The sequence below is a fragment of the Elephas maximus genome, chromosome 5, assembly GCF_024166365.1.
Source record: "Elephas maximus indicus isolate mEleMax1 chromosome 5, mEleMax1 primary haplotype, whole genome shotgun sequence".
Classification (NCBI taxonomy): domain Eukaryota; kingdom Metazoa; phylum Chordata; class Mammalia; order Proboscidea; family Elephantidae; genus Elephas; species Elephas maximus.
Genome location: NC_064823.1, coordinates 123,675,534 through 123,701,641, shown reverse-complemented (window position 1 = coordinate 123,701,641; position 26,108 = coordinate 123,675,534). Strand labels below are relative to the sequence as shown.

The 26,108-nt window shown below is 38.6% G+C and overlaps 1 protein-coding gene across 1 annotated transcript in view; it reads left to right on the top strand.

Moving 5' to 3' along the window:
* Positions 1 to 26,108, top strand: part of NWD2 (NACHT and WD repeat domain containing 2) — a 265,622-nt gene that overhangs the window by 124,864 nt on the left and 114,650 nt on the right. The window contains exon 3 of the mRNA XM_049886375.1: positions 10,431 to 10,547. Coding sequence (XP_049742332.1) covers positions 10,431 to 10,547 — 117 coding nt within the window. The remainder of the gene's footprint in view (positions 1 to 10,430; positions 10,548 to 26,108) is intronic.

The following is a 26,108-nucleotide window of genomic DNA, read 5'->3' as shown; positions in this document are numbered from 1 at the left end:
ACCCCCTTTTTTTATTTTAGTGTCTCCTTTTTTAATACAAGCATTAAAAATAAAAGCAGCTATAAATTGTCCTCCAGTTGCTTCTTTAGCTGTATCCTGTACATTTTGATATGTTGTTATGGATTGAATTGTGTTCCCACAAATGATACGTTGAAGACTTATCACCACTACCTGTGAAAAATAACCTTGTTTGGAAATAGGCTTTTTGGAAATACTATCAGTTAACATGAAGTCATACCAGAGTAAAGTGGGTCCTGATGCAGTCTGAGTTCATTAAAGAAGAGTCACAAAGAGAAATCCAGAGAAAAGTCAGCCATGTGAAGATGCATCTCCATGTTAAGGAACACTTGGGCTACCAGAGGCTGAGTGAGACAAGAAAAGATCTTGCCAAAGAGACTGTGTAGAGAATTGGCCCTGTTACACCCTGAACTCAGACTACTAGCCTCCAGAACTGAGAGATAATACATTTCTGTTTTCACAAACCACCTAATTCATAGTATTTTGTTACAGCAGCCCAAGAAATTAATCAGACTTTGGTACTAGGAAGTGGGGTTACTGTTGTAACAAATACATAATGTAAAAAATGTGGGAGTGGTCTTGAAATTGGGCAACAGGTAGATGCTGGGAGAGTTTTGGGGCCCTTGATAGTAGAAGCCTAGATTGCCTTGAAGAGACTGCTGATAGAATTATAGACATTAAAGGTGATTGTCATGAAGACTCAGAAGGAAGTGAGGAAAGCTTTAGAAAAAGTTTTATTATCACAAACAGAATGTTGCTAAAAATGTGGACATTAAATGTACGTCTGGTGAGGTCTTAAAAAGAAACGCTATAGCTGCATCCCATAGGTTGTGTATGTTGTATCTTTATTTTCATTTATCTCAAAGTATTTTCTAGTTTTACTTATGACTTCTTTGAACTATAAGTTATTTAAGAGTGTGTTGTTTAATTTGCACATATTTGTGAATTTCCCAAATGTCTTAGTCATGTAGTGCTGCCATAACAGAAATACCACAAGTGGCTGGCTTTAACAAAGAGAAGTTTATTCTCTCACGGTCCAGTAGGCTAGAAGTCCAAATTCAGGGTGCCAGCTTCAGGGGTAGGCTTTGTCTCTCTGTCGGCTCTGGAGGAAGTTCCTTGTCATCAGTCTTCCCTTGGTCTGGGAGCTTCTTAGTGCAGGAACCTCAGGTCCAAAGGACATGCTCTGCTCCCAGCACTGCTTTCTTGGTGTTATGAGGTTCCCAATTGTGCTTGCTTCCCTTTCCTTTTATCTCTTGAGAGATAAAAGGTGGTGCAGGCCACAAAATTCCCTTTACATTGGATCAGGGAGGTGACCTGAGTAAGGGAGGTGTTACAATCCCACCCTAATCCTCTCAACATAAAATTACAATCACAAAATAAAAGACAAACACACAATACTGGGAATCATGGCCTAACCAAGTTGAAACACACATTTTTGGGGGGACATAATTCAATCCATGACACCAAACATCTTTCTCTCTTTTTAATTTCATTCCATTTTAAGGACAATATACTCTGCATGAATGCAGCCATTTTGTGTTTGTTTAGGCTTTTTTTATGGCCTGTCATGTATGATCTATCCTGAGGAATGTTCCATGAGCACCTTAGAAGAATGTAAAATCTGGTGCTGTTCAACAGAATATTCTATAGATGTCAGTTAGCACTGATTTGTTTTAAGATGTTTAAGTGTTCTATTTTTTTTTTCCTAGTTGTCTTAGCCATTATTGTAAGTGAAGGATTGAAGTCCCCAACTATTGTTGAATTGTCTCTTTTTGTCTTCATTTCGCTCAGTTTTTGCTTCATATAATTTGGACTCTGTTGTTAGGTGCATGTATGTTTATAATTGTTATATTTTCCACATATATTGATCCTTTTATCATTATAAAATATTTCCCTTTATGTCTAGTAGCATTTTTTGTTTTCTAAAATCTACTTTTTTCTGATATTAGTAGAGACACTCCAGCTTTCTTATGGTTGCTATTTGCATATATATCTTTTTCCAAGCTTTCATTTTCAACCTATTTTTTTTAATTTGAATGTAACATGTATCTCCTGTAAATAGCAGATGGTATGATCTTGTTTTTTATACAGTCTGATAATATCTTTCTTTTGATTACTTAATCCATCCTCATTTAATGTTATTATTAATATAGTTAGATTTATGTCTGCAATGTTACTTGTTTTCGATATATCTTATGTTTTCCTCTATTCTTCCTTTACTTCTTTCTTTCACATTAGGTGAATTTTTTCTAGTGTAACATTTTAATTCCTTTAGCAATTTTCACTATTTTCTAAAGTTGTTTTCATAGTGATTGCTCTAGGCCTTACCATATACATCTTAGCTCATCAGTATCTGTTTCAGATACATAATAATTCCAGTGAGATATAGAAACATTACTCCTATATAGCTCTATTCCTCTCTCCCTTTCTGTGCTATATTGTTATGTATATTACATCTATAAATGTTATAAACCCAACAATATATTGCTATAATAATCTATAAAATTTTATGTCTCTCAAAAATCTGTAAGAAGGGGAATAAGTATGTATTTATAGCATTTGTTATATTAACTTCTTATTTACCATTTCTGGTTCTCTTCATTTCTTGTTGTGGATTATGGTGGTTATCTGGTGTCATTTCCTTAGTCCAGCACAGCTTAGCTCCCACTTACCTCCTTTGGCAAATATCTTACCATTTTATATGTTACAGGCCCAACAATGCAATTATATTCATATTATTTTATACATTTACTTTTCAAATCAGTTAAAACAGATCAGGGAATGTGCATTTTATAATTAGATAATTACCTTTATTGATGCTCTTTGTCTTTTTTGTGTGTGTAAATTGAAATTACTGTCCTGAGTCACTTGCTTTAAGAACTTGAAGAAACTTTAAGAACTTTTTTTAGTATTGCTTGTAAGGCAGATCGGCCAGTAACTAATTTTCTAAGCTTTTATTTATATGGGAATGTTTTAATTTCACCTTCATTTTTGAAAGATAATTTTCATTGACTTTTTTTTTTTTTAGTACTTTGAATATGTCATCCCACTGTCCTCTGGCCTCCATTGCTTCTGATGAGATGTCAGCTGTTAATCTTATTGGTTTTCCTTTGTAAGTGATGAGTCATATATACATGTATATATACACGTGTGTGTGTGTATATATATATATATAGATACTTTCAAGATTTTCTCTTTGTGTTTGGCTTTCAGCATTTTTACTATGATTTGTCCCTGTATGAATCTTTTTACATTTTTATTACTTGGAATTTGTTGTTCTTCTTAAATGTGTAGATTACAGGTTTTCATCAAATTTTGGAAGTTTTCAGCCATTATTTCTTCAAATTTTTTTCTCCTTTTTCCTGCTCTCCTCTTCTTATGGAACTCACATCATGTGTGTATTGATGTGCTTAACAATGTCCCATTTTTTTAAGGTTTTGTTCGTTCTTTTTCCGTATGTTCTTCCGATAGTATAATCGCTATCAATTTATCTTCAAGCTTGTTAATTCTGCCAGTTTAGATCTTCTGTTGAGCCTCTATAATTAGTTTTTCATTTCAGTTATTATGCTTTTCAACTCCAGAATTTTTATTTTTTAAAATTTTTATCTCTTCATTGATTTTAGCTGTTTGATGTAGCGTTGTCATCCTACTTTCTTTTCCCTCTTTAACCATAGTTTCATTTAGTTCTTTCAACATATTTATAATGAATACTTTGAAGCCTTTGTTAAATCTGACATTTGGTCCCTCTTATACATAGTTTATGGTGCCTCCTTTTCTTCCCCTTTGTATGGATCACACATTCCTATTTGTTTGCATGTCTTATACTTTCGTTGAAAACTTGACATTTTATTTAATAAATTTTAGTATCTTTGAATACTGGTCTTCTTCCCTCCTCTGAGGCTTGTTATTGTTGTTTGTTTGCTTAGTGACTGGGTGGACTATTTTAGCGAAGTCAGTTTCCTTCTCAGTATGAAGTTTCTGATGTTGCTCCTTTGAGGTCATAGCCTTGGGAATGCACACTTTCACCCTAGGATAACATTGATTATATCAGAGCTCTCCTTGACTGTGTCTTGTCCTAAATACACCTAGATGTTAGGTTTCACTAATTGCTGGCTGATTATTCTGGTCTTCCTAATGATGCCCTGGGGCATAAATTGTTCCACAGTATAATCCAGTTAAATTCAGACACATTGCATTGGGCAAATCTGCTGCAAAAGACCTCTTTAAAGTGTTGAAAAGCAAAGACATCACCTTGAAGACTAAGGTGTGCCTGACCTAAGCACGGTGTTTCAATCACCTCATATGCATGTGAAAGCTGGACAATGAATAAGGAAGACTGAAGAAAAATTGACCGCTTTAAATTGTGGTGTTGGAGAAGAATATTGACTATACCATGGACTACCAAAAGAATGAACAAATCTATCTTGGAAGAAGTACAAGAATGCTCCTTAGAAGCAAGGATGGTGAGACTACATCTCACATACTTTTGACATATTATCAGGAGGGATCAATGCCTGGAGAAGGACATCATGCTTGGCAAAGTGTGAGGGTCAGCAAAAAAGAGGAAGACCGTCAGTGAGATGGATTGACACAGTAGCTGCAACAATGGGTTCAAATACAACAATGATTGAGGATGGCACAGGACCAGGCAGTGTTTTGTTCTGTTGTGCATAGGTTTGCTGTGAGTTGGAACCAACTGGATGCCAGTGGGTTTGGCCTGGTTTTTGGTTCGTAAGGGTAGTTCTTCAGGTCAGTGTTTGAGGTTTGCTTTGACTTCGGAAGTGCTCTTCTTCACTGTCTCCTTGCTTATTTTCGTGTTTGGCTATGGTTTAGTTTGTATCTCTCAACAAGCTAACAGCCTCATCTTAATTGCTTTCCAGGAAAACCTTTATTGTTTTGGAGAGGGCCCTTAGGCTTGAACTTCCCCACATTCTGTTTCAATTAAAGTCAGCTTCAGAGCTCTGTTTTACAACCTGCCTCTCTATCTGGGAAAAATCTCTGAGCCACACTTTCAGAGCTGGGAATGGAGACAGTGGTTTAGTTTTCTCTGAGTGTCACCTTTAATTTAGGAGCAGGGAACTGGATAGGGATGATAGCTAGCTTCTATTCTTCTCAGCTTGTGTCTCTTGGCATGGAAATGCTACTCTATGGAAGAGCTGGAACAAGGGTAATTAGAGCTCCAGTATTCTCAGTGTGGTGAACCTGAGGTGAAGCTTCTAACCTATGAGTCTGGGCTGGGTAGAAGAAAGAAGATGCCAGCTTCTCAGCTACATTTATTTGGAATTTATTCTCTGCAATATGTACTGGGGAAGATAAATGATGTCGGATACCATAGCCTGGGAATGGGAACTATTTTGAGCGGGATCCTTGTGTTCTTGACTACATCTATGTGGAGTAGAGTTTCTGTCACACTGAGCTGGGAGGGGAGAGAAAAGGAGGAGGTTATGGTTCAGATGCCACAGATGCACTGTTCTTACTGAGCTTTAGTAGATTTTCTTGAATAAAGTTTTTTCATTTGCAGAATGTCCTTAGATCCATTTCCAGAGATTTTAAATGTTTGCTCTTTTTGAAAAACAATTTTCACCAGTTATACTGGCTGTTCTAGGGCCTGGGTCTATGGAGCTCCTCATGCTGCTGCTCTGGAAACAGAACTCCACAAAGTGTCATTTTAAATAAAAAGTACAAAATATGTTGAAGGTTCAGTGGAATAAGAACTCATATGTCTTTTAGGAGTGCAAGAAGATTTTGTACAGGAGGTGGCATTTGAGCTTGACCTTAACCTACTGGTGACCCAGATATTTTCTGCTTTGGATTTTTTGTTGATACTATGTGTTTTCATTAATGGAAGCATGCTCAGTCATTGAGTATGCCTGAATTTTTGGTAGATAGAATGGATTTTTTTCTTGCCCCCTCCCATAAGCCTGCTTGAAGTGTTCAGTGGTACATATGAAGTACCACTAATTATACCGCAGAGTCCCCACCAGGATCTATTGGTACATATGTATAACAAAAAAAATTTTTCAAAATTTCTATTTTTCCTACCAAAAATTCAGACACCTCATAGAAAGTACTGTAAAAACAGCAATTCGTGGCACACACACATTTCTTTCATTTCTAATAGTCATAAAGGCCCCTGCCTTGCAGCAGCACACACTGTCTCTGGTGCAGCAGCTTCCCAGTAAACCCCAGAGGCTGAAAAATTCGTGGTTGCTACATGTACACCCAGGTATGAAAGGGTTAAAAGGTCAATAGGCCCTTCAGAGGTGAAACTGAGACTTAAGGAGTTCAGCAGTTGGAGTGCATCTTTATGGGAATTACCCATTACACTTCTGCACAATCAGAATTAACGGCATTCTCTGTACATCTTAACAGAAACCTTCCATTTAGAATCATTTTGCCTTGTTTATGTCTACATCCACAACCTCCTGCCTGATCCTACCCCTGCCTCGTTCACCTAGTTGCTCTCTCTGACCTAACAGTTCCTTCTCTCATATGTATGCCATCCCCAGTTTTACTAAACTTTCCATAATTCAAGACCTACTTCTTTTTTGCTGCCTAACATGCCTCTTCCGGCAGCTTGGATCAACTGGCACATTCCCGTACATTTTTTTGATACACAGGTAGTAGATGCCCCAGTGAAAGGCTTTGTTAATAGTTGATTGGAAAATGTATCTTAGTACTGAGGAAAAATAGAACTGCCTACCTTCTTTTTACAAAAATAACGAGCACCTTCTGAGTTCGTTTGCCTGCTGCACCCTCCCCCTGTGAGACACTCGCACAAGCACCACCATGCCAATTCTCTTCCACATGTTGCTGTAAACAAAATTAGCATAGCATGCTTATGAAAATACCTCGGGGGGGTCGGGAGTGGCTGGCAAACAGATGCAGAAGGTGTGCATTATTGGCATGAAAAACATGGTATTTTCCATCTAGAGTCTAAATCAGACCTTCCTCAGATACGTGCAAATCATCTTAGCCATAGGGATAGAGACAAGACCATGTATATGGTAGTTTAGGTCATCCACAGTGCAAAGGTTTCACAACTAAGGGGGTGCCATTTGCGTTGTACCAGATTTGTATATTTATTTTGACAAATTATTGGTAGATGGCCAAAAATGTCTTCTTCTAATGATTTCAGTATAATGGTTTTCTGGTAGATGAAAATAAAATGTCTGGAAGAAGAGGTACTTTTTGTAAATTACACAAAAGAGGGTTATGAGCTAGTGGTAGCCCCACAGAGACCTGGAACTAAGAGGCTGTGTGATGCTCTGACCTCAGCCCAGTCAAAGGAGAAACAGCAAATTAAGAAGAGTAGGCTTGATTCTAGTGCCTACTTACAACAAGTCTACCTTCTTAGCAGTCACTGGCCTCAGCCATCTAGTTTCCCCAGCCTAACTGCCACATAGGAGCCCTGGTGGTTCAATGGTTAAGTGCTCAGCTGCTAGTCAAGAATTTGGCAGTTTGAACCCACCAATGGCATCATGAAGGAAAACACCTGGTGATCTACTCCCGTAAAGCTGACAGCCTGGAAACTTGTGGGAAGTTCTGTTCCATCCTATAGGGTCACTGTGAGTTGGAATTGACTCAAAGGCACACGACAACAACAATAAACCACCACATGGCCTTCTCCCACAGACAAGCCATATGGGATTTGTAGAAGAACCTGGTCCTGGTTCTAGCCATTCTTTACTGGCAGCATGGATCCAAGAAGTGTTTGAGAGGACACAACGCCCTGCCACACTTGGACACCTACCTTGGCACAGTGACTCTGCCCACAAATAAAGCCAAGTTACTTATTTTTTTTAACTCTTTGTTTATAACAGTGGTTTTGACTCCCAGGCTCAAACCAGCCAGTTTAGCCACTGCTTCTCCTCCTACACTTGTCAGCTTATTTTTATTAACTTGTTACTAACAGTGGTCAACCAAGACTGTGACTGTTCTTCTCAGGACAGGAGACTGACAGCATATCAAAGGATTCTTCTCCCACTGCCAGGAGATGACTCGCTAACCACTTGCCACAGTTCTTTGAGCATCTTCCCAGGGCCAGTGAAGTGAAAAGGCTCATGTTTTGAATCCTAAAATTTCATAAATAGGTCATAGTAGGCAGGATATTATTTTACTACAAGACACTCTGTGGCATGTAGAGCACCCAGAAAGCTTCATAACAGATATGCCAGAAATATTACTTCTTTACCCTTTCATTTGCCTGGAGCATGACTCTTTGCATGGGCTGTCCATTATTTATCAAATTAGATTGTAGTGTATTCCTATTCTATCTGGAAACCCTGGTGGCATAGTGTTTAAGTGCTACAGCTGCTAACCAAAGGGTCAGCAGTTTGAATCTGCCAGGCGCTCCTTGGAAACTCTTTGGGGCAGTTCTACTCTGTCCTGTAGGGTCGCTATGAGTCAGAATCGACTCGACGGCACTGGGTTTGTTTTGTTTTTTTTTTTAATTCTGTCTACCACAGTGGTAGGCCAGTAACAGGCCTTCAGTACAGAATGAATGGGTAGAGCAGGGATGAGAAGATTAACAAGGAGGTGTTTTTAAAAAGGTGGCGTGTCAAAAGGAGGAAAATTTCATCTCTTCCCCTTTTATACTAGATTTCTGTGATCTCCTGGAAGCTCAGTAATTTCCAGCTCTCTCCAATAGACCTTTCTGTGATGATGGAGATCTATATCTGTGCTGTCCAACATGGGAGAGACTAGCCACAGTGTGGCTATTGAGCAATTGAGGAACTGAATTTATAATTTTAATTATTTTAAATTTAAATGCCCATAGCTGGAGTCTATTATTTTGGACAGTGCAGTTATAATCTCAGCTGTCCCTTCCTTAATATTTTGTGATTAAACCCCATAAGGTAGACTAAATGGAAGAACCCCAGAGTCAGTGCCGATAGTTTCATATATTATAAAACTCATGGAATGGGCTGTGGGCGTATTTAAGAAGCTTTCATATCGTTGGAGCCCTGGTGGTGCCGTGCTTACGCGTTGGGCTGCTAACCAAAAGGTCGGCAGCTCAAATCCACCAGCCACTTTTTGGAAACCCTATGGGGCAGTTCTGCTCTATCCTATAGGTTCGCTATGGGTCCGAATCAACTCGATGGCAACAGGTTTTCTTTTCTTTTTTTTTTTTAATATCATTATCTGAGTCCCTGGGTGGTGCAGATGGTTAATGCACTTGGCTGCTAACTGAAAGGATGGAGGTTCGAGTCCACCCAGAGGTGTCTCAGAAGAAAGGCCTGATGATCTACTTCCAAACAGTCAGCCATTGAAAACCCTATGGAGCACAGTTCTACTCTGACACACATGGGGTTCCCGTGAATCAGAAACAACAGCACCTGGTTTGGTTTGTTTTTATATCACAACCAGCCTTCTGAAAATTCAGATGCCGACAGGCAAAGACCTAATGCAAACACACCACGCGGGGGCACAGCCAAGAGATGAGGAGCACGCAGTGTCTCCTGCATGTGCCCGGACCGCAGGGCTGGACCCATACTCAGTCCTCCCGTCTCACCGAATACTTTGCAAATAGCAAGTAGGGAGGGGGAGATTCTTGTTTGTGCTTTTGTGAAACAAAGAAATGAAAAGAAGAAATCTTCAAAGCTACAATTGGAAACATTTACCTTGTGCAAATAGTAGTTAAGTAAAGGAAAGGAAACCCATACTACTCTCCATAGCACTTTTCAAAGAGTGTACTTGTCAAAGTTTTTACAGGCTCTCAAAATCATCTCTGCTAGTCTTTGAAGTAGGGAGATGGTGGGTCCTGTTATCCTCACTCCTCAGGAAGGCATACCTTTCATTGTTTTCCAATACGCGTTTTTCAGAAATATATTGCTGAAAGCCAGAGTGCTTACATACACAGCAGACATAAACTGTCCCCATGGGATAAAATATAATAAACAGGGTGTTTTGTTTTTTAAGAAATGTAGATGTTTGACCTCTGGTCAGTGTTTGTTAATGCCCACTGTGGTTTCACAGACTTCTTGCATTAAAATGTACAGTGACATTATACACTGTGATTTAATTGTCTCAAATAATGTGGTAACCTTATCCCAGCTGCTTTCCAACATTTTCTTTCAAGGCCGTGGCCATTTCAAAATACTAAAGCTTGCACTGCAAAGCCTCTGATGCTTAGCGCCTCATTTTCTCTGGGTCCATGTCATCAGGATAATCAGGAACAAGAGAAGAAATTATAACGTTCATCCTCAACTCATAAAAAAAAAATACGGGATGAAAAATCATCTCTTCAGATGGATCTTAAAATTCCTTTTCCCTCTCAAAGGGAGAACAGGCTGCAAAAAGCAAAGTTAAAAGTCACATATGTTTGGCATTGTGAATAAGAGCAAAGCCCACAGGTAAATTAAATTTCCCCACTGATATAAATTAACGCTGCCTCACCCGTGTGTTCGCAGGTCATAGATCTGTACTGGGGAGTTGATGAAGATGAATGGGACAGCCCAGAGCTCCAGAAGACCCGCATGAAGCTGCTAGAGGATTGTTTGAAAACTTCTGCAGGTCCATGTTTTGTTGTGGGTATAAAAAACCTAATGCTTTATATTAAATTGTGGATGAATGTGAGAATTCTTGCTGATTTGCGTTTCTTTCGTTTTTTTCTTTAACGAGGGGAAAAGAAAGTGCTTCCTTTTTTTAATATCTTTGAGTTGTTTTTAAACTGCCTCCTTGCCCTTACTGTGTAAGAACAAAAACTTCTTCAGCTTTCCGTAAGAAGTGTGATGAATTAACAGTGAATAATCTGAAGTGGTAACCGAAGGGATACCTTCAATTTGACAACCAATTCTACAACACCTTGTCGTCAGCAGTAAGGACCACTGTGTCAGTCCTATAGCGATTACCCTCATTTTTCTTATCATATTGTGCAGTTTATTCCCATAGCATCTGTTTCTCGACATTAGAATTTCTGGCACTTTTTAACACTGTGGCTGAAACACTGTTGACATAAAACAAATGTACTATGTCAAGTCTGCCAGTAGGAGATGGTGCCCTGTGAAAAAGTTTGTTTCTGCAGTGATTTTCAGCTAGGTGTTCATTACCAGCTACAAATTAATGGAGATTTTTCAAGTGGAACACTATTATTAGTTCCTCATTATTGCTAAAGAATACCCAGTCCTCTGTGTAAGCACAGTGGTGGTGAGGTAAGTAGGTCACTCTTCGGCAGGTGAGTATGGAAAATCACTGCCTTAACTTGGCTTCAAAAGAGCCTTCTAGTAGATTCAAAAAGGTCCTGTCATTTGATAGGGAAGTTACCGTCTGAGGCTCTGAGGCTGAAAGATGAGTATTGATATTACTTGTTAGTGCTGTGAAGAAAATATATTGTATATTGCAAAACTCTAAAAAACAATGATGAGTCCAAGAAACATAACATGGATGAATCTGGAGGACACTGTGCTGAGTAAAATAAGTCAATCATAAAAGGACAAATATTGTATGGTATCACTTTTATAAAAAGTCAAGGTATACATACAGAAATTAGTGTTCTCTGATGGTTACCAGGGGTGGATGGGGGAGGGAAAGGGAATCATTTTTTAGATAGTAGACACTTGTTATTTTTGGTGTTGGGAAAGCCAATACCCAGTATGGGTGAAGCCTACACAGCTTGACCAAGGTAAATGAAGACACTAAGAAGTACGCAAGAGTAAGGGACAGTTTCGGTAAATGCTACAACATACAATTTTGCAACAACAGTAATAATAATCAGAAAATATGTGTGTGGTTACATAGGTAGATAGGCATGCATATATGTGTATAGGAAGGCGTATGTGACTACATGCATGTGCATGTATAGGTCTGTAGGCATATGTATGTACATATTTGTGCTGCAGATATATGCATACATATAATAAAGCACATGAGGGCACAGTTACAGAGACTTCCTAGACATATCCATACACCTTGCGGGATTGGTTTACTGGGTTAAAGGGCTTAGGACCATAGTCTCGTGGGACAACTTGGTCAGTTGGCACGACATAGTTCATAAAGATAATGTTCTACATCCTAGTTTGGGAATAGTATCTGGGATCTTAAAAGCTTGTGAGTGGACATCTAAGGTACAGCTATTGGTCTCTACTTGTCTGGAACAAAAGAAAATGAAAACCAAAGACTCAAGAAACTAGTTCATAGGACTAGTTCACAGGAACCACAGACTCATCTAGCCTGAGACCGGAAGAACTAGACGGTGCCCAGCTACCATTACTCACCATGCTGACCAGGAACAACGGAAGGTCCCAGATACAATGGAAGTAAAAGGTAGACTAAAACTCAAATACCTAAAAAAAAAGGTCAGATTTACTGGACTGAAAGAGACAAGAGTAACCTCTGAGACTGTTACCCTAAGATATCCTTTGAACTTGAAACTGAAGCCAGACCTGGAGGTCACCTTTCATGCAAATAATAGATTGGCTTGTAAAATAAGCAATATCACCTGTGAGTGCTGTGCTCCCTTAAATAATCAACTAAAGGAGCTCCAGTGGCACAGTGGACACCAGCGGTTCCTTGGAAACCCTGTGGGGCCGTTCTACTCTGTCCTATAGGGTCACTGAGAGTTGAAATTGACTTGAAGTTACCCAGAGTAACCCCAGGAGGGATAAATGATTTAAGTGATTTACTTACAGTCAGTAAAGTTCTAGATGTTCTATCAGTTAACCTTTACTCTCAGAACCTGCACATACTTGCAAAGTCTTTAAATTATTCATTTCCCTACCAGCAATTGTTGAAATTAACGGCCATGACTAATTTTAGTTACTTTAGGGATGATACTCTACAGGTTAGAAAAGGGGGAAAATGTCTCTCTCATTCCTGAATTTTTGAAGCTGAATCAGGATAGAGCTATGGCAGTTAAAGCAATTGAGATTTCCCCAGGGTATACCCATAGCTCTGGTGCCATCCAAACCTGGCTGGCTAGGCATGATGGAACTTGGTTAAACTGGTCTTCCAATGTTTGAATTTCTTCTGCAGCACCCCGCCAGAGTGGTTTCTATTCTTAAACTTGATAACAACGTTGTTGGTGCCAGATTACATGTTGAAACTCAGGGCTACCATGATGAGACCCTGTGGGTAGAGCTAGGATTATTCACCCCAGTGATCCTAACTCAACCAAGGCTCATCTCACTGCTTATGGGAGAAAGTACGTCTCTTATGGTCTTTCCTCTTGTAGCTATGGTAACAATGGGTGTATATTTGTTGCTTTTGCGCTCCAATTTCCTTGCCTGATGCTCCCTTGTGATATTTCTAGAAGTCATGATGACCCCTGTTGGGTGCAAAGCATGGCATATTACTTCCCAAATGCTAAAGTCTTTGGCAAGAAAATTCACCGTTGCTGAGTGAAAAAGCATATTCATATCTTCAGAGGCTTCACAGATAATCAGCTTTTATGTTAGATACAAACCTTTATGTTGGATACAAATAAACTGAGAAACTAAGCTTCATTTTAAATACCCAGGGAACTGCAGCCCAAAGGGAACGTGAACTTAAATATTGTATGCGCTTGGCTCTTTTCACCTTTATTACCTAAAAGTTCTGATTTGGGGTATGGCCTGAGGTCCTGCTGACATGCAGGCTATGCTGCTAATCCTAGACAGCTGTTTCAGTACATGCTTTGGTCGCAGATCGGACAAGGTGATAGAATAACCGGATGCCTGGGCATGTGTCCATTTCCGCTCTCACCAGATTAACCCAGGAGACATGTCATACTGAGAGTGCATGATCTCTACTGAGGAAGAACGGCATTAGTGCACGGTGTGTTCGAGGGAAGCAATTAAAAAAAAAAAAAGTGAAAAGCCTCGACTTTTCATTTCACAAGCTGAGTTAGAGCCCTGGATCTGTCAGGGCAAGTTGCTAACTGTGCTTTAATTATCTTGTTCATAAAATGGGTAGATAATAACAGTAAACTAAAAGTAAACTCTACATAAATTTCAAAGATTTGAGGCGGGGACCAAATGCAGTAATGTGTTCTTTGTAAAATGTAGGGGGCTGTAAAACCATTAGTTATTATTAAATGGTGGTTAAGTTATTTTCAAATAAGAATAAAAAGTTTTCATTCATACTAGACATTTATGTGATATTGGAAAAATTTCCCTTTAAAATTATTGATGATAGTCTAAATGCAGAAGGTATTAAATATTTGATTCAGACAGTTAATTATTAAAGGGTTTGGAGTTCATTCTTCTAAGTTAACAAACTTTGTAAAATATGTTGTTGTTGTTAGGTACCATGGAGTCGGGTCCAACTCCAGTGACCCCTGTGCACAACAGAACAAAACACTGCCTGATCCTGCACCATCCTTAAATCGTTGATGTGCTTGAGCCCATCATTGCAGCCACTGTGCCAGTCCATCTGCTTGAGGGTCTTCCTCTCTTTTACTGACCCTCTGTTTTAACAAGCATGATGTCCTTCTCCAGAGATTTGTCCCTCTTGATAACATGTCCAAAGTACGTGAGACAAAGTCTCGCCGTCCTGACTTCTAAGGAGCATTATGGCTATACTTCTTCTAAGACAGGTTTGTTTGTTCTTCTGATAGTTCATGGTATATTCAATATGCTTTGCCAACATCATAATTCAAAGGCATCAATTCTCCTTTGGTCTTCCATATTCATTGTCCAGCTTTTGTATGCATATGAGGTGATTGAAAATACCATGGCATGGGTCAGGCACACCTTAGTTCTCAAAGTGACGTCTTTGCTTTTGAACATTTTGAAAAGAGGTCTTTTGCAGCAGACCTGCCCAGTGCGTTACATCATTTGATTTTCTTGATTGCCACTTCCATAGGTGTTGATTGTGGATCCAAGTAAGATGAAGTCCTTGACAACTTCTGTCTTTTCTCCATTTAGGATGATGTTGCTTATTGGTCCAGTTGTGAGGATTTTTGTTTTGTTTATATTGAGGTATAATCCATATTGAAGGTTGTAGTCTTTGATCTTAATCAGTAAGTGCTTCAAGTCCTCTCCGCTTTCAGCAAACAAGGTTTTGTCATCTGCATATTGCAGGTTGTTAATAAGTCTTACTCCAATCCTGATGCCACGTTCTTCTTCATATAGTCCAACTTCTTGGATTATTTGCTGAGCGTACAAATTGGATAAGTATGGTGAAAGGATATAACCCTGACACATACCTTTCCTGATTTTAAACCACACAATATCCTCTTGGTCTGTGTACAGGTTCTTCATGAGCACAATTAAATGTTCTGGAATTCTCATCCTTCTCAATGTTATTTATAATTTATTATGATCCACACAGTTGAATGCCTTTGCATAGTCAATAAAACACAAGTAAACATCTTCCTGGTATTCTCTGCTTTCAGCCAAAATCCATCTTACGTCAGCTTGTAAAATATATTCAGTATATATTGCTTTGCTAGATATGATGCTGGACCAGTCAGTGTTTAGTTCTGTTGTACATAGGGTCACTGTGAGTCAGAGCTGACTAGATGGCATCTAACAACAGATGTGAGTTTGTTGGAATGTACCAATTAAGATCTTTACCCCCTCCCAAGGAGGGCTTTTGACTAGGGCTGCGTTTAATAGGGAGATAGCTTACACTGGAGCCCAGAGTCACCATCTACCTCACCTTTAAGAACAGAGAATTGCTTTAGCCTTTGAAAAGTGTGAGAAATTCAGCAAGATCTTCCCTACCAACCTGTCCTGCCTCTGTAGTCCATATAAAAATCCTATGGATAGGGAGAGGAATATTGCTGTTTGGAGAGAGCAGAGTTAACATAATGCTCTCTCATCCACATCGTTCCCCACAGTGTATGTTCATGGATGGGGTGTTCCTGTCATTCCTTCAGAGTTTAAGCAGCCCTATTTTTTAAAGAATGGCTTGTGGAGTTTGACCGTTGACCCTGGACCCTGAGTGAGAGTCTGCCTCATGGCAGAAGTTTATGAAAGCAGCAACTCATAAAAGTTCCTCATGCCCCACGGACTTGAAGAACTGGAGTTTGTGATTCTTAGTTATGGCATTGGAGGAGCTGCCACCAAGTGTGTGGCAGCTCTGGAGGCTGCAGAAGGTGTCTCACAACATCCCTACATCAGTATGGGTGGTGTGGAGATTTACTGAGAGATAAACAGTGGCGGGCTACCCCAGGAGATTCCATGACTTTACATTCAGAGGGGAGTTTCCCACATGTTAGCGAAGGACAGAGGGAACACTGCCTGCAAAATGATTTGATAAGTTCCTGAACTCTTCAGGGAGCCAAAGCCCATATAGCATCCTCATTGGGGCTACCACATCACACAGATATAAACAAACATAATTTGTAAGCATCAGATAAGAAAGCAACAAAGACCAAAAGAATGGACTCCCACAATCGTCTGTACTTGCGTGTAAGCAGACACCAAAGCAGGCGTCCATGACCACCCCCGCCACACTCCCATTAGTGGCACAGATGGTGGAGGATAAAGAGCTGAAAACAGGCCGTGCGCTTGCCTACCACAGGCAGCTCCTGGCAGCTACGCTTAACACCGGTATGTATAAAAGGGGAAGGATGAACTATATTGTAAACCAGAAATATGAAAACATAATGAACTGAACTGATAAGTCTATCATTATTCAATAAGTCTAAGTTTTTCCAATAAGCAGAAGATAAAGATAAGACAAAAGTCAGTAGCTGCTGCTGGTAAAAATTAGAACTATTAGATGTTTGTGCAGTTAAGCTTATGGCATGTAGATGAGTTCCTCAGCACCTAATCCAGTCACCATTCTCCTGGAGAGTTAAATTATGCCTCCATGACAGTTCAGACTCAGTTTAGTCTCTTACTTTAATGTTTTAGTTAAAACGGTGTGGTGAGAGTTTTTACATTGTTGAAAAGAAGGAATTACAGTGTCCCAAAAGCAGTTTAGCTTTGGAAAATGTTTCATTTTATCCACTTTCCAAAATGTGATTGACTTAGCATTTTATATATACTATTTTTTTTTAATGTAGAAGATGCACGTGAAAAATTAAAGTGAGTGCTTAATCTTGGTTTGTACTTTAAATGTACAGAATTTATATGACTTTTTTCTCTCCTTCATAAGTGCAGGTTTACTAACTGTAATGTAATGGAAAATAGTCATTGATTTGTACTGGATAGTCATCTAAATTAAACCATGTAGATTTTTAAAATATCATCCTTCTTAAAATTTTAATTAAAATTAATCCAAAACCTCAGATTTACAAGGCATATTTTGCCCATGTAGTTAAGGGAAACAAAGAGCTCTTTAAATATGAAATTCAGCCTATCCAGTTGAAGTCAGCTCTTCATCATAGTTCTAGAAACCCTGAAAGCTTGGAGCCAGATTTGGCAGCAGTGCAAACCAAAAGATGAAACTTGATTTTATAAACTTGATGTTATGCCTGAATTTTTGATAGTTTTCTTCATTCTTAAATGAGTTCCAATAATAAATTATTTGATTATCATCAAAGGACTGTTAGAATGGGCAAAAATTGAAAACTGGCTTCTCAAAAGATTTAGCTCTGTTTCCAGTAGAAGCCATGAGAAGAGCCATTTAGCAAATTGTTGATAATATATGAACTATTCTCACAGAATTTTTTGCAAATGCATAAGGTATTTAATTAGTTTAAACCACTGTTTCACACTTCGAGTAAGACAGCATATTTTTGTGTAGTAAAAATAATTGTGAAGAAAAGGAAGTAGGTGGGTGGTAGGGTACTCAACCACCTTATAATCTGATTGATAAGAGAAATGTCCACTTGAAGCTTAGTACAAAGGACTTCTGCTGGGTAGAACTGCAACAACTTAAAAAAAAGGATAAGACAATTTACAAAAATTCTGTTTTTAAAGAGATTGTAGAGGTGTGGAAACAGATGATTATGCACACTTAATTTCCATAGAGCCTTCTCTAGGCGAGCTGGTTTTACAGATAGAAAAGGCTCAAAAGCACTAGCAGTTTTTTCCATAAGACTTTTGCTGAGCACTGGGCAAAATGGAGAATGAGAAGCTGGGATGAGAAGGTAAAATCTTTAACAGCCTCTTTCTATTTTGAAAACAAAGTCCACTAGAACCTAACACAAATATTCAGCAAGTCTTACCCTTGAAATATTTTAACTCAAAGGAAACTAAATCCAATTAAAGCTGCAAACTAGTCCTAATTAAAGCTGCAAACTAGTCCTAGCTCATTTTAATTATTGATTGGATTGAGATGATCAGCCTCTCACCCTAAGGAAAACCCTAAATAACAGTTATTTAATATGAAATGCCCAAAATACAATGAATAATTACAAGACATGCAAATTATCAAGAACATATGAATAATAATCAAGGTGGGGGGAGTAGACAATAGAAGACTATCCAAATGACCCAGATGTTAGAGTTGGAAGTCAAAAACTGTTAAATAATTATCTACATGTGTTAGACAAAATAGAAGAAAAGATAGATAACTTAGAGAAACAAAATTTATGAAAATGAATCAAATGACTATTTTACAAATAAAATGCACATACCTAAAATGAAAAGCTCATTTGAGCAGACTGAACACACCATAAGACTGAATTACTGATCTCAAAGATCAATAGAAAAATAACCAAACTAAAGCATAGATTTTGAAAAGAACAATGGGAAAAGTAGAACAAAACAGAAAAACATATGAGGCATGTTCACATAAGTGTAATTTGTGTCCTAGAATAAGAGAATGAGAGAGAAGTAACAAGTGAGAGTTTTTCAAAACTGTTGAAAGATGTCAACCCGCTGATGCAAACTCCTGAGTACATTATAGGAAAACTGCTGGAAAAAAAAGTATACAGGAAAAAAAAAAACTTAAAAGTCAGAAAAGGGTGGGGGAGGGGGGAACTATTACCTTTAAAGCAACAACTAAAAGACTTTCACCTGACTTTTTAATAGATGATATGGAAATCAGAAGATAATGGAATGACACCTTTAAAAAACTAAAAGAAAAATGTCTAAGCTAGAAAGCTAAAGGATGTATCCAGACAAAAACAATTTGTTTTCAGCCAGTGCACATGAAAAATAAAAACTAAAATAAGTTCTTCTACCTTAGGGAAAATGATCACAAGTAGAAGCTCAAAATCTTAAGGAGGAATCAAGAGCACTGGAAAGAGTAATATGAAAGAACATTGACTGTGTAAAGCAACAATAATATCTTGTGAGTTTATAATAGGAAATAAAATATAAGAACAAAATAGAACAAAAGACAAAAGGGATAAATACAGTTAACTCTTTTAAAGGGTCTTTTAAAGGGTCTCTTGTATTATTTGGGAAGTAGAAAATGTACAAATTTAAGATGAACTGTAGTAAGTCAAGGACGAATATTGTAATACCCTAATATATAAGAATACTACTAAAAGAAGAATACAAAAAGGTATAAATCTCGTAGAAGAGATAAAATAGAATAATAAAAATAATTCATCTAAAAGAAGGCAAGAAAGGAGTAGGAATAAAGAATAGATGGAACAAATAGAAAGATGGTAGCCTTAAATCCAACCACTTCATTAAATTTAAATGGACAAGCACTCCAATTAAAATACAGATCCAGCTATTCACAAGAGTTTCTTTTTAAATATAAGGATACAGATGAGTTCAGGGTAAAATGATGGGATATATATATACATATAAATTATAAATAGAGAATATAGATGGATAGATAGATATGGAAACACTAACCAAAAGAAAATCATATCAATATCACAGAGTAGACTTTAAGAAGACAGAGTGGGAAATTTCATAGTGATAGAAGTTTCAATTCAACAGGAAGATGTAATACTTATAAATTTGTATGCACCTAGTAACTTGACTTCAAAATACATTAAATTTCAGAACTAAAAGGAGAAACAGACAAACCTACAACCATAGTTGAAGTTTTACAAGCCTCTTTCAGTATCTGAGAAAACAAGCAGAAACAAAAATCAGTAAGTATGTATATTTGAATAACAATTTGACAGTGACCTAACTGACATTTATAGAATGCCACATTGAATAACTTTAAAATACCTTTTTTCTCAGTTACACATGAAACATTTGCTAAAGTATAAAGCTAAATTATGAAATATGACCAACATATGGTGAGTCACAACATATTTCAAAGAATTGAAATCATGCTAAATTTGTGCTCTGACCTCAGTGGAATTAAAAAGCAACTGAAGGATAACTACAGAATTCCTAAATGTTTGTAAGTTAAGCAGTGTAATTTTAAGGAACACCTCACGGAAAATGTAAAAATATTTTGAACTGAACTGAAATGAAAATAAAACATATCAAAACTTGCAGGATTCAGCTAAAGCAGTGTTTAGAAGAAAATCTAGGGAAATGCATAGCTTTAAATGGATATATTAGAAAAGAAATTTTGGAAATTAATGTTAAGTGCTCATCTCAAGAGGCTAGAAAAAGAAGAGAAAATTAAACCTAAGAAGGAAAAAGGAAGATTCATCAGGATGCCATTGCTTATAAAATACTTCCAAAGATTCTCAGTGCTATTTGTGCCTCTAAGTATAAAAGGATAATTGGATTTTAGAGCTAGAAATAGCCTAAAGATCATCTAGTAACTAAGTTGTTAAATATCCTGATTTTACACAGATAAAAACTGAGACCCAAAAAAGTAAAAACCAAAAAAAACAAACCCAGTGCTGTCAAGTCAATTCCAACTCATAGCAACAAGGAAGCCAATCTTTCCTAAGCACTTGAAATATCCAGGTACTGTACTGAGCATTTTTCACATATTATTTATCATAATCTTTACACTAACCCTTGTAGTTGTTAGGTGTCATTGAGACGGTTCTGACTCATAGTGACTTTTGCACATCCTCACAATCATTTTGCTTGAGCCCATTGTTGCAGCCACTGTGTCAGTCCATCTTGTTAAGGGTCTTTCTCTTTTTACAAAGCATGATGTCCTTCTCCAGGGACCGATCCATTCTTATAACATGTCCAAAGTATTTGAGGCAAAGTCTCACTATCCTCACTTCTAAGTAGCATTCTGGCTGTACTTCTTCCAAGACAGATTTGTTCCTTCTTTTCTTGGTCTATGATATATTCAATTCCTCACCAACTCCATGATTCAAAGGTGTCAATTCTTTGGTCTTCCTTATTCACTGCCTAGCTTTCACATGCATTCGAGGCGATTGAATGAATTGAATGAAAATACCATGGCTTGGGTCAGGAGCATCTTAGTCCTTAAAGTGACATCTTTGCTTTTTAATACTTCAAAGAGGTCTTTTGCAGATTTGCCCAATGTAATACATTGTTTGATTTTTTTGCTTCCATGGGTGTTGATTGTAGATCCAAGTAAAAATGTAATCCTTGACAACTTCAATATTTTCTCCATTTATCATGATGTTGCTTATTGGTCCATTTGTGAGGATTTTTGTTTTCTTAAGGTGTAATCCATACCGAAGGCTGTAGTCTTTGATTTTCATCAGTAAGTATTTCAAGTCGTCTTCACTTTCAGCAAGCAAGCTTGTTCCATCTGCATATTGCAGAATGTTGAGTCTTCGTCCAGTCCTGATGCCAAGTTATACTTTGTATATTCCAGCTTCTTGAATTATTTGCTCAGCATACAGACTAAATAAGTATTGTGGAAGGATACAACCCTGACACAAACCTTTCCTGACTTTAAACCAGGTTTTTGTTAGTATCGCCTTGTTCTATTTGAACAACTAACTGCCTCTTGGTCTGTGTTCAGGTTCCACATGAGCACAATTAAGTGTTCTGGAATTCCCATTGTTCACAATGTCATCCATAATTTGTTATGAAGCACACAGTAAAATGACTTTGCGTGGCAGATAAAACACCGGTAAACATCTTTCTGGTGTTTTCTGCTTTCGGCCAAGATCAACACCAGCACTGATAGCCCTCATTCCACGTCCTCTTCTGAATCTGGCTTGAATTTCTGGTAGTTCCCTGTCGATGTACTACTGCAACCATTTTTGAATCATCTTCAGCATAATTTTACTTGCATGTGATATTAATGATATTATTCGATAATATCTGCATTTTGTCGGATTACCTTTCTTTGGAATGGGCACAAATATGAATCTCTTCCAGTCGATTGGCCAGGTGGCTGTCAGTAACTCTGTATTCCTTCCATCTTCTTTAGATGCTTCCTGAGCCATTCAGTAATTTTCCCATAGTATCCTTCAATATTGTAACTCAAGGCTTGATTTTTTTTCTTCAGTTCTTTCACTCATTGATAGAATAGGAAAAATAATAACCCTTGAAGGCAGTTATTATTTTTCCTATTCAATCAATGAAGACCCAGAAACTTAAGGGATTTCCGTAACTTACCTGAAGTCTCACAACAAGCAAGGAATAGAGCTGAGATTCCAATCTTGGTCAGTTTAATTCCAAAGCCCACATTCTTCCTTCTACAGTAATGTTAAGTAGTTTTAGTTGGAAGCCATGGCGAGGTCTAAAACCCTTTCTCCTCATTCATTACTTTTTCCACTACAAAATTCCAAGAATTGTGCCCTGATGTCCTGTTTCCGTTTTCTTTGTGGCATTCTCACATACCGTTGAATGAGTCAGATAAAATAATCATAGATCTAATGTGCAGTATACTTTCATGGGTGGGGAATGAAGCTCTGTTGCCCAAAGCTTTCTTAACATTGCTTTAAACCAACCATTAAATTCTATAGTAAACTTAGACTTTTTAATCCCATTTCCCTGGACAGAGAAACTTCAGGTTGCCACAACCTGTGCCTGAAAGTGCCATAAATGCAAATTGTGTTTTCACAATGTAAAATTTTCTTTAAAATTTTTCCACTTGTGCTGCCCCAGTATCTACTCACAGTACCAGAGCTATACCGAACCAACGTAAAGTTTCAGTGTGGTCCTAGAAATGCGTGTTTAGCACTGTTGCATAAAACACAACCAGCAAATCTGCATGTAAGAGTCTGCAGTGATCTCTGAGCTATGCCTGACTGCTCTATGCTCAGAGGTGCAGAGGTAAGTAACATACTACCTCTCTTTTTAAGCACCCACCTAAACAGAGCAATAGGTGTTATGAATTGAATTGTGCCCCCGTTCCTCCACAAAATATGTGTTGTAAATTCTTACCTCTGTGCCTGTGGTTATAATCCCGTTTGGGAATTGGTTGTCTTTGTTATATTAATGAGGCAGGATTAGTATAGAGTGTGTCTTGAATTAATCTCTTACAAGATATAAAAGGATCAGATTAAGAGATGGGGGAAGGTAGATACCAAGCCACATGGAGATCTCCAAGAAACCAGGAAATAGAAAGTGAAGAGACCAGGACCTTACCCCAGAGCCAAAAGAGAGAGAAAGCCTTTCCCCTAGAGCCGGCACCCTGAAGTCGGACTTCTAGCCTCCTAGACTGTGGGAGAATAAATTTCCCTTTGTTAAAGCCACCCACTTGTGATATTTCTGTTATAGCAGCACTAAATATCTAAGACAATTATCTGTAGCAGCACTAGATCTAAGACAATTTCTGCTATAACAGAAATACCACAAGTGGATGGCTTTAACAAATTTATTTTCTCGCTGTCTAGGGAGCTAGAAGTCCAAATTCAGGGTGCCAGCTACAGGGGATGGCTGTCTCTCTCTGTCAGCTCTGGGGGTAGGTCCTTCTCATCAATCTTCCTCTAGTCTAGGAGCTCCTCCACGCAGGAACCCCAGGTCCAAAGGAGGTGCTCAGTTCTCAGCACTGCTTTCTTGGTGGTATGAGGTCTCCCCATCTCTTTCCTTGCTTCTCTCTTTTATATCTCAGAAGAGATTGACTTAAGACACAGCCTAATCTTATAGATTGCATCCTACCTCATTAAGATGACTCACTTATCTTACCTCATTAATACAGAGGTAGGATTTGTAATACTAGGAAAATCACATCAGACGACAAATGGTGGACAATCACACAATACTGGGAATCATGGCCCAGCCAAGTTGACACACATATTTTTGAGGACACAGTTCAATCCATAACAATAACTAAATTGGTGTGTGTGCAGTTAAATATACCATGTGATACATGCAGTACTGTGGTAATAGGCAAGTGCTACGGGAGCAAAATGGAGAAACCAATTTGTTCTCTGTGAGGCAGAGGAGACCTCCAGAGGAGTTAATGTTTTCACTGGGGCTAAAAGAACCAAATAACTTTCTATCTCTGGATCTGAGGCATGGAATTTTAGGGTGCCTTGATTATCCTTAGACCAGCAGACCAGGAGTATACTTAGAATATAGGGTTAGTGGCAGGACATTGGGGAACATGAGGCAAGGAAAGTAGTTTGAGGTCAGACTCTGAATAACATATGTACGATGCAGTCAATTACATTTATGTGGCTTTTCTAGCCATGGTTTTGTAAATCCCACCTAGGTGATTGGATGGGACTGTGTAATAGGGTAATTGTGGACCACCAAGGAGACTGGTCAGTTTTGCCTTAAGAGAGAGCCAATTCCTGAGCAGAGAGGAGGATCCTACCACCAAGGACAAACAGCCAGGAGCAAAGAATGCATCCTTTGAACCTGGAATCCCTGCACTGAGAAGCTCCTGGAAACAGGAGACAGAGAGAGGGAACAAGCTATAAACCTGAAGATGGTGAGAAGCAGTGGCAGGAGAGACCCAGCAGCCGGAGACAGTGCAATTGGCTTCCCGGCCCACAGAGAAAACTGAGTGCCTTTGGGGAGAGGCCTAGGGCCAGGGAGGGTTGTGCCTGTGAGCACGGCTGGGAAGAGGCTCTCCTGATGGAAGAACTGTATCCTGAGTGTTCCTGAGCCTGAATTCTAACAGTTACTTCCCTAATAAACCCCATAATTGTGAGTATGGTCTGTGAGTTCTGTGGCCATTGCAATCAATTATCGAACCCAATAGAGAATGCTGTGGGAGGAACAGTTGATGTCAGAATTGGTGAAGATCTTGGAGAGAGGAAGCATGTTTGACCTCCGCCTCATAGGAACCAGCCTTGGGCTATTGATCTTGGCTCTCCTTTCCCCTTATGTAGTTAGAGGCGGTCACATGCTGCCCACCATACCATTTTTACAATATGCCTTATTAGTGACTTTCAACTTAAACTTGTTAACAATGAAGGTAGTGTTCTATTAAGATTTGTAAATCTGGAGGCACTGAGGTGAAGAAGCTAGAAGGGAGAGACCTAATAGGAACCCAGCTAATGTTATGATCCAGGTGGTAGAAGCTGGTGTGGTGAGAGGTGGACATAGATTAGAGACATTTCAGACATAGAGCTGATGAGAGCTCGTTGACACTTTAAATGCAGAGGTTAAGGGAGAGGAATGAGTCAAAGGTGATTATGATAATACCCAAGGTATTAGTTCTCCCACGTGTCCCACCACTGTAGATGTTTAAAGATATACACAGAAACAGATGTTATGGAGTAACCTGGATTCCAAAATGTACAAAAGGTGATTACTTACTGAAAATAAATTTTAATCTAATTTCCTCTTTTAACTAGCAGGAATATATACTTCTTGTTGTGGTGTGCCCTCAAGTCGATTCCAACTCATAATGATCTTTTGATACTGCTGACGAATTTCAATCTGTGTGTTTTCTTTCTAATTCTCTTTTGCTTTGCTTTTTTTTTTTTGCTTTTTTTCTATGAAGTATGAGGGAAGAGGCAATTTTATAAACATATGCCATGCTTCATATGTTCAAATGTGAAGAAAGAACCAAACCCACTGCCATCGAGTCAATTCGGACTCATAGCGACCTCTATAGGACAGAGTAGGACTGCCTCATAGGAATTCAAAGCTGTCAATCTTTATGGAAGCAGACAGCCACATCTTTCTCCCATGGATCCGCTGGGAGGTTAGAACTGACGGCCTTTTGGTTAACAGACAAACAGTTTAACCACCGTGCCACCAGAGCTCCTTGAAGAAAGGGCAATGGAAGTTAAACCTGGTGTTTCCCTCCCAGCTCAGAAATATACCCAGATATGGGACAGCCATGGGACAGCCTTGTGGGATTTCTCCACTTTATGACTCTTTCTGTAGTCTCAGCTGTCTGTAAGAGCCCCAAAGTGCCAGGAGGTCCCTGTCTTCTTTCTGCTGCCTCTTCCTTTTTTAGCATCTGGGTGTTGGAGGATGTACAGGTTGAATGGTAGGGTTATCATTGCGCCCCACCCCTCCCCTCCTTTGCAATGACAAGTGAAACCATCTTCACAG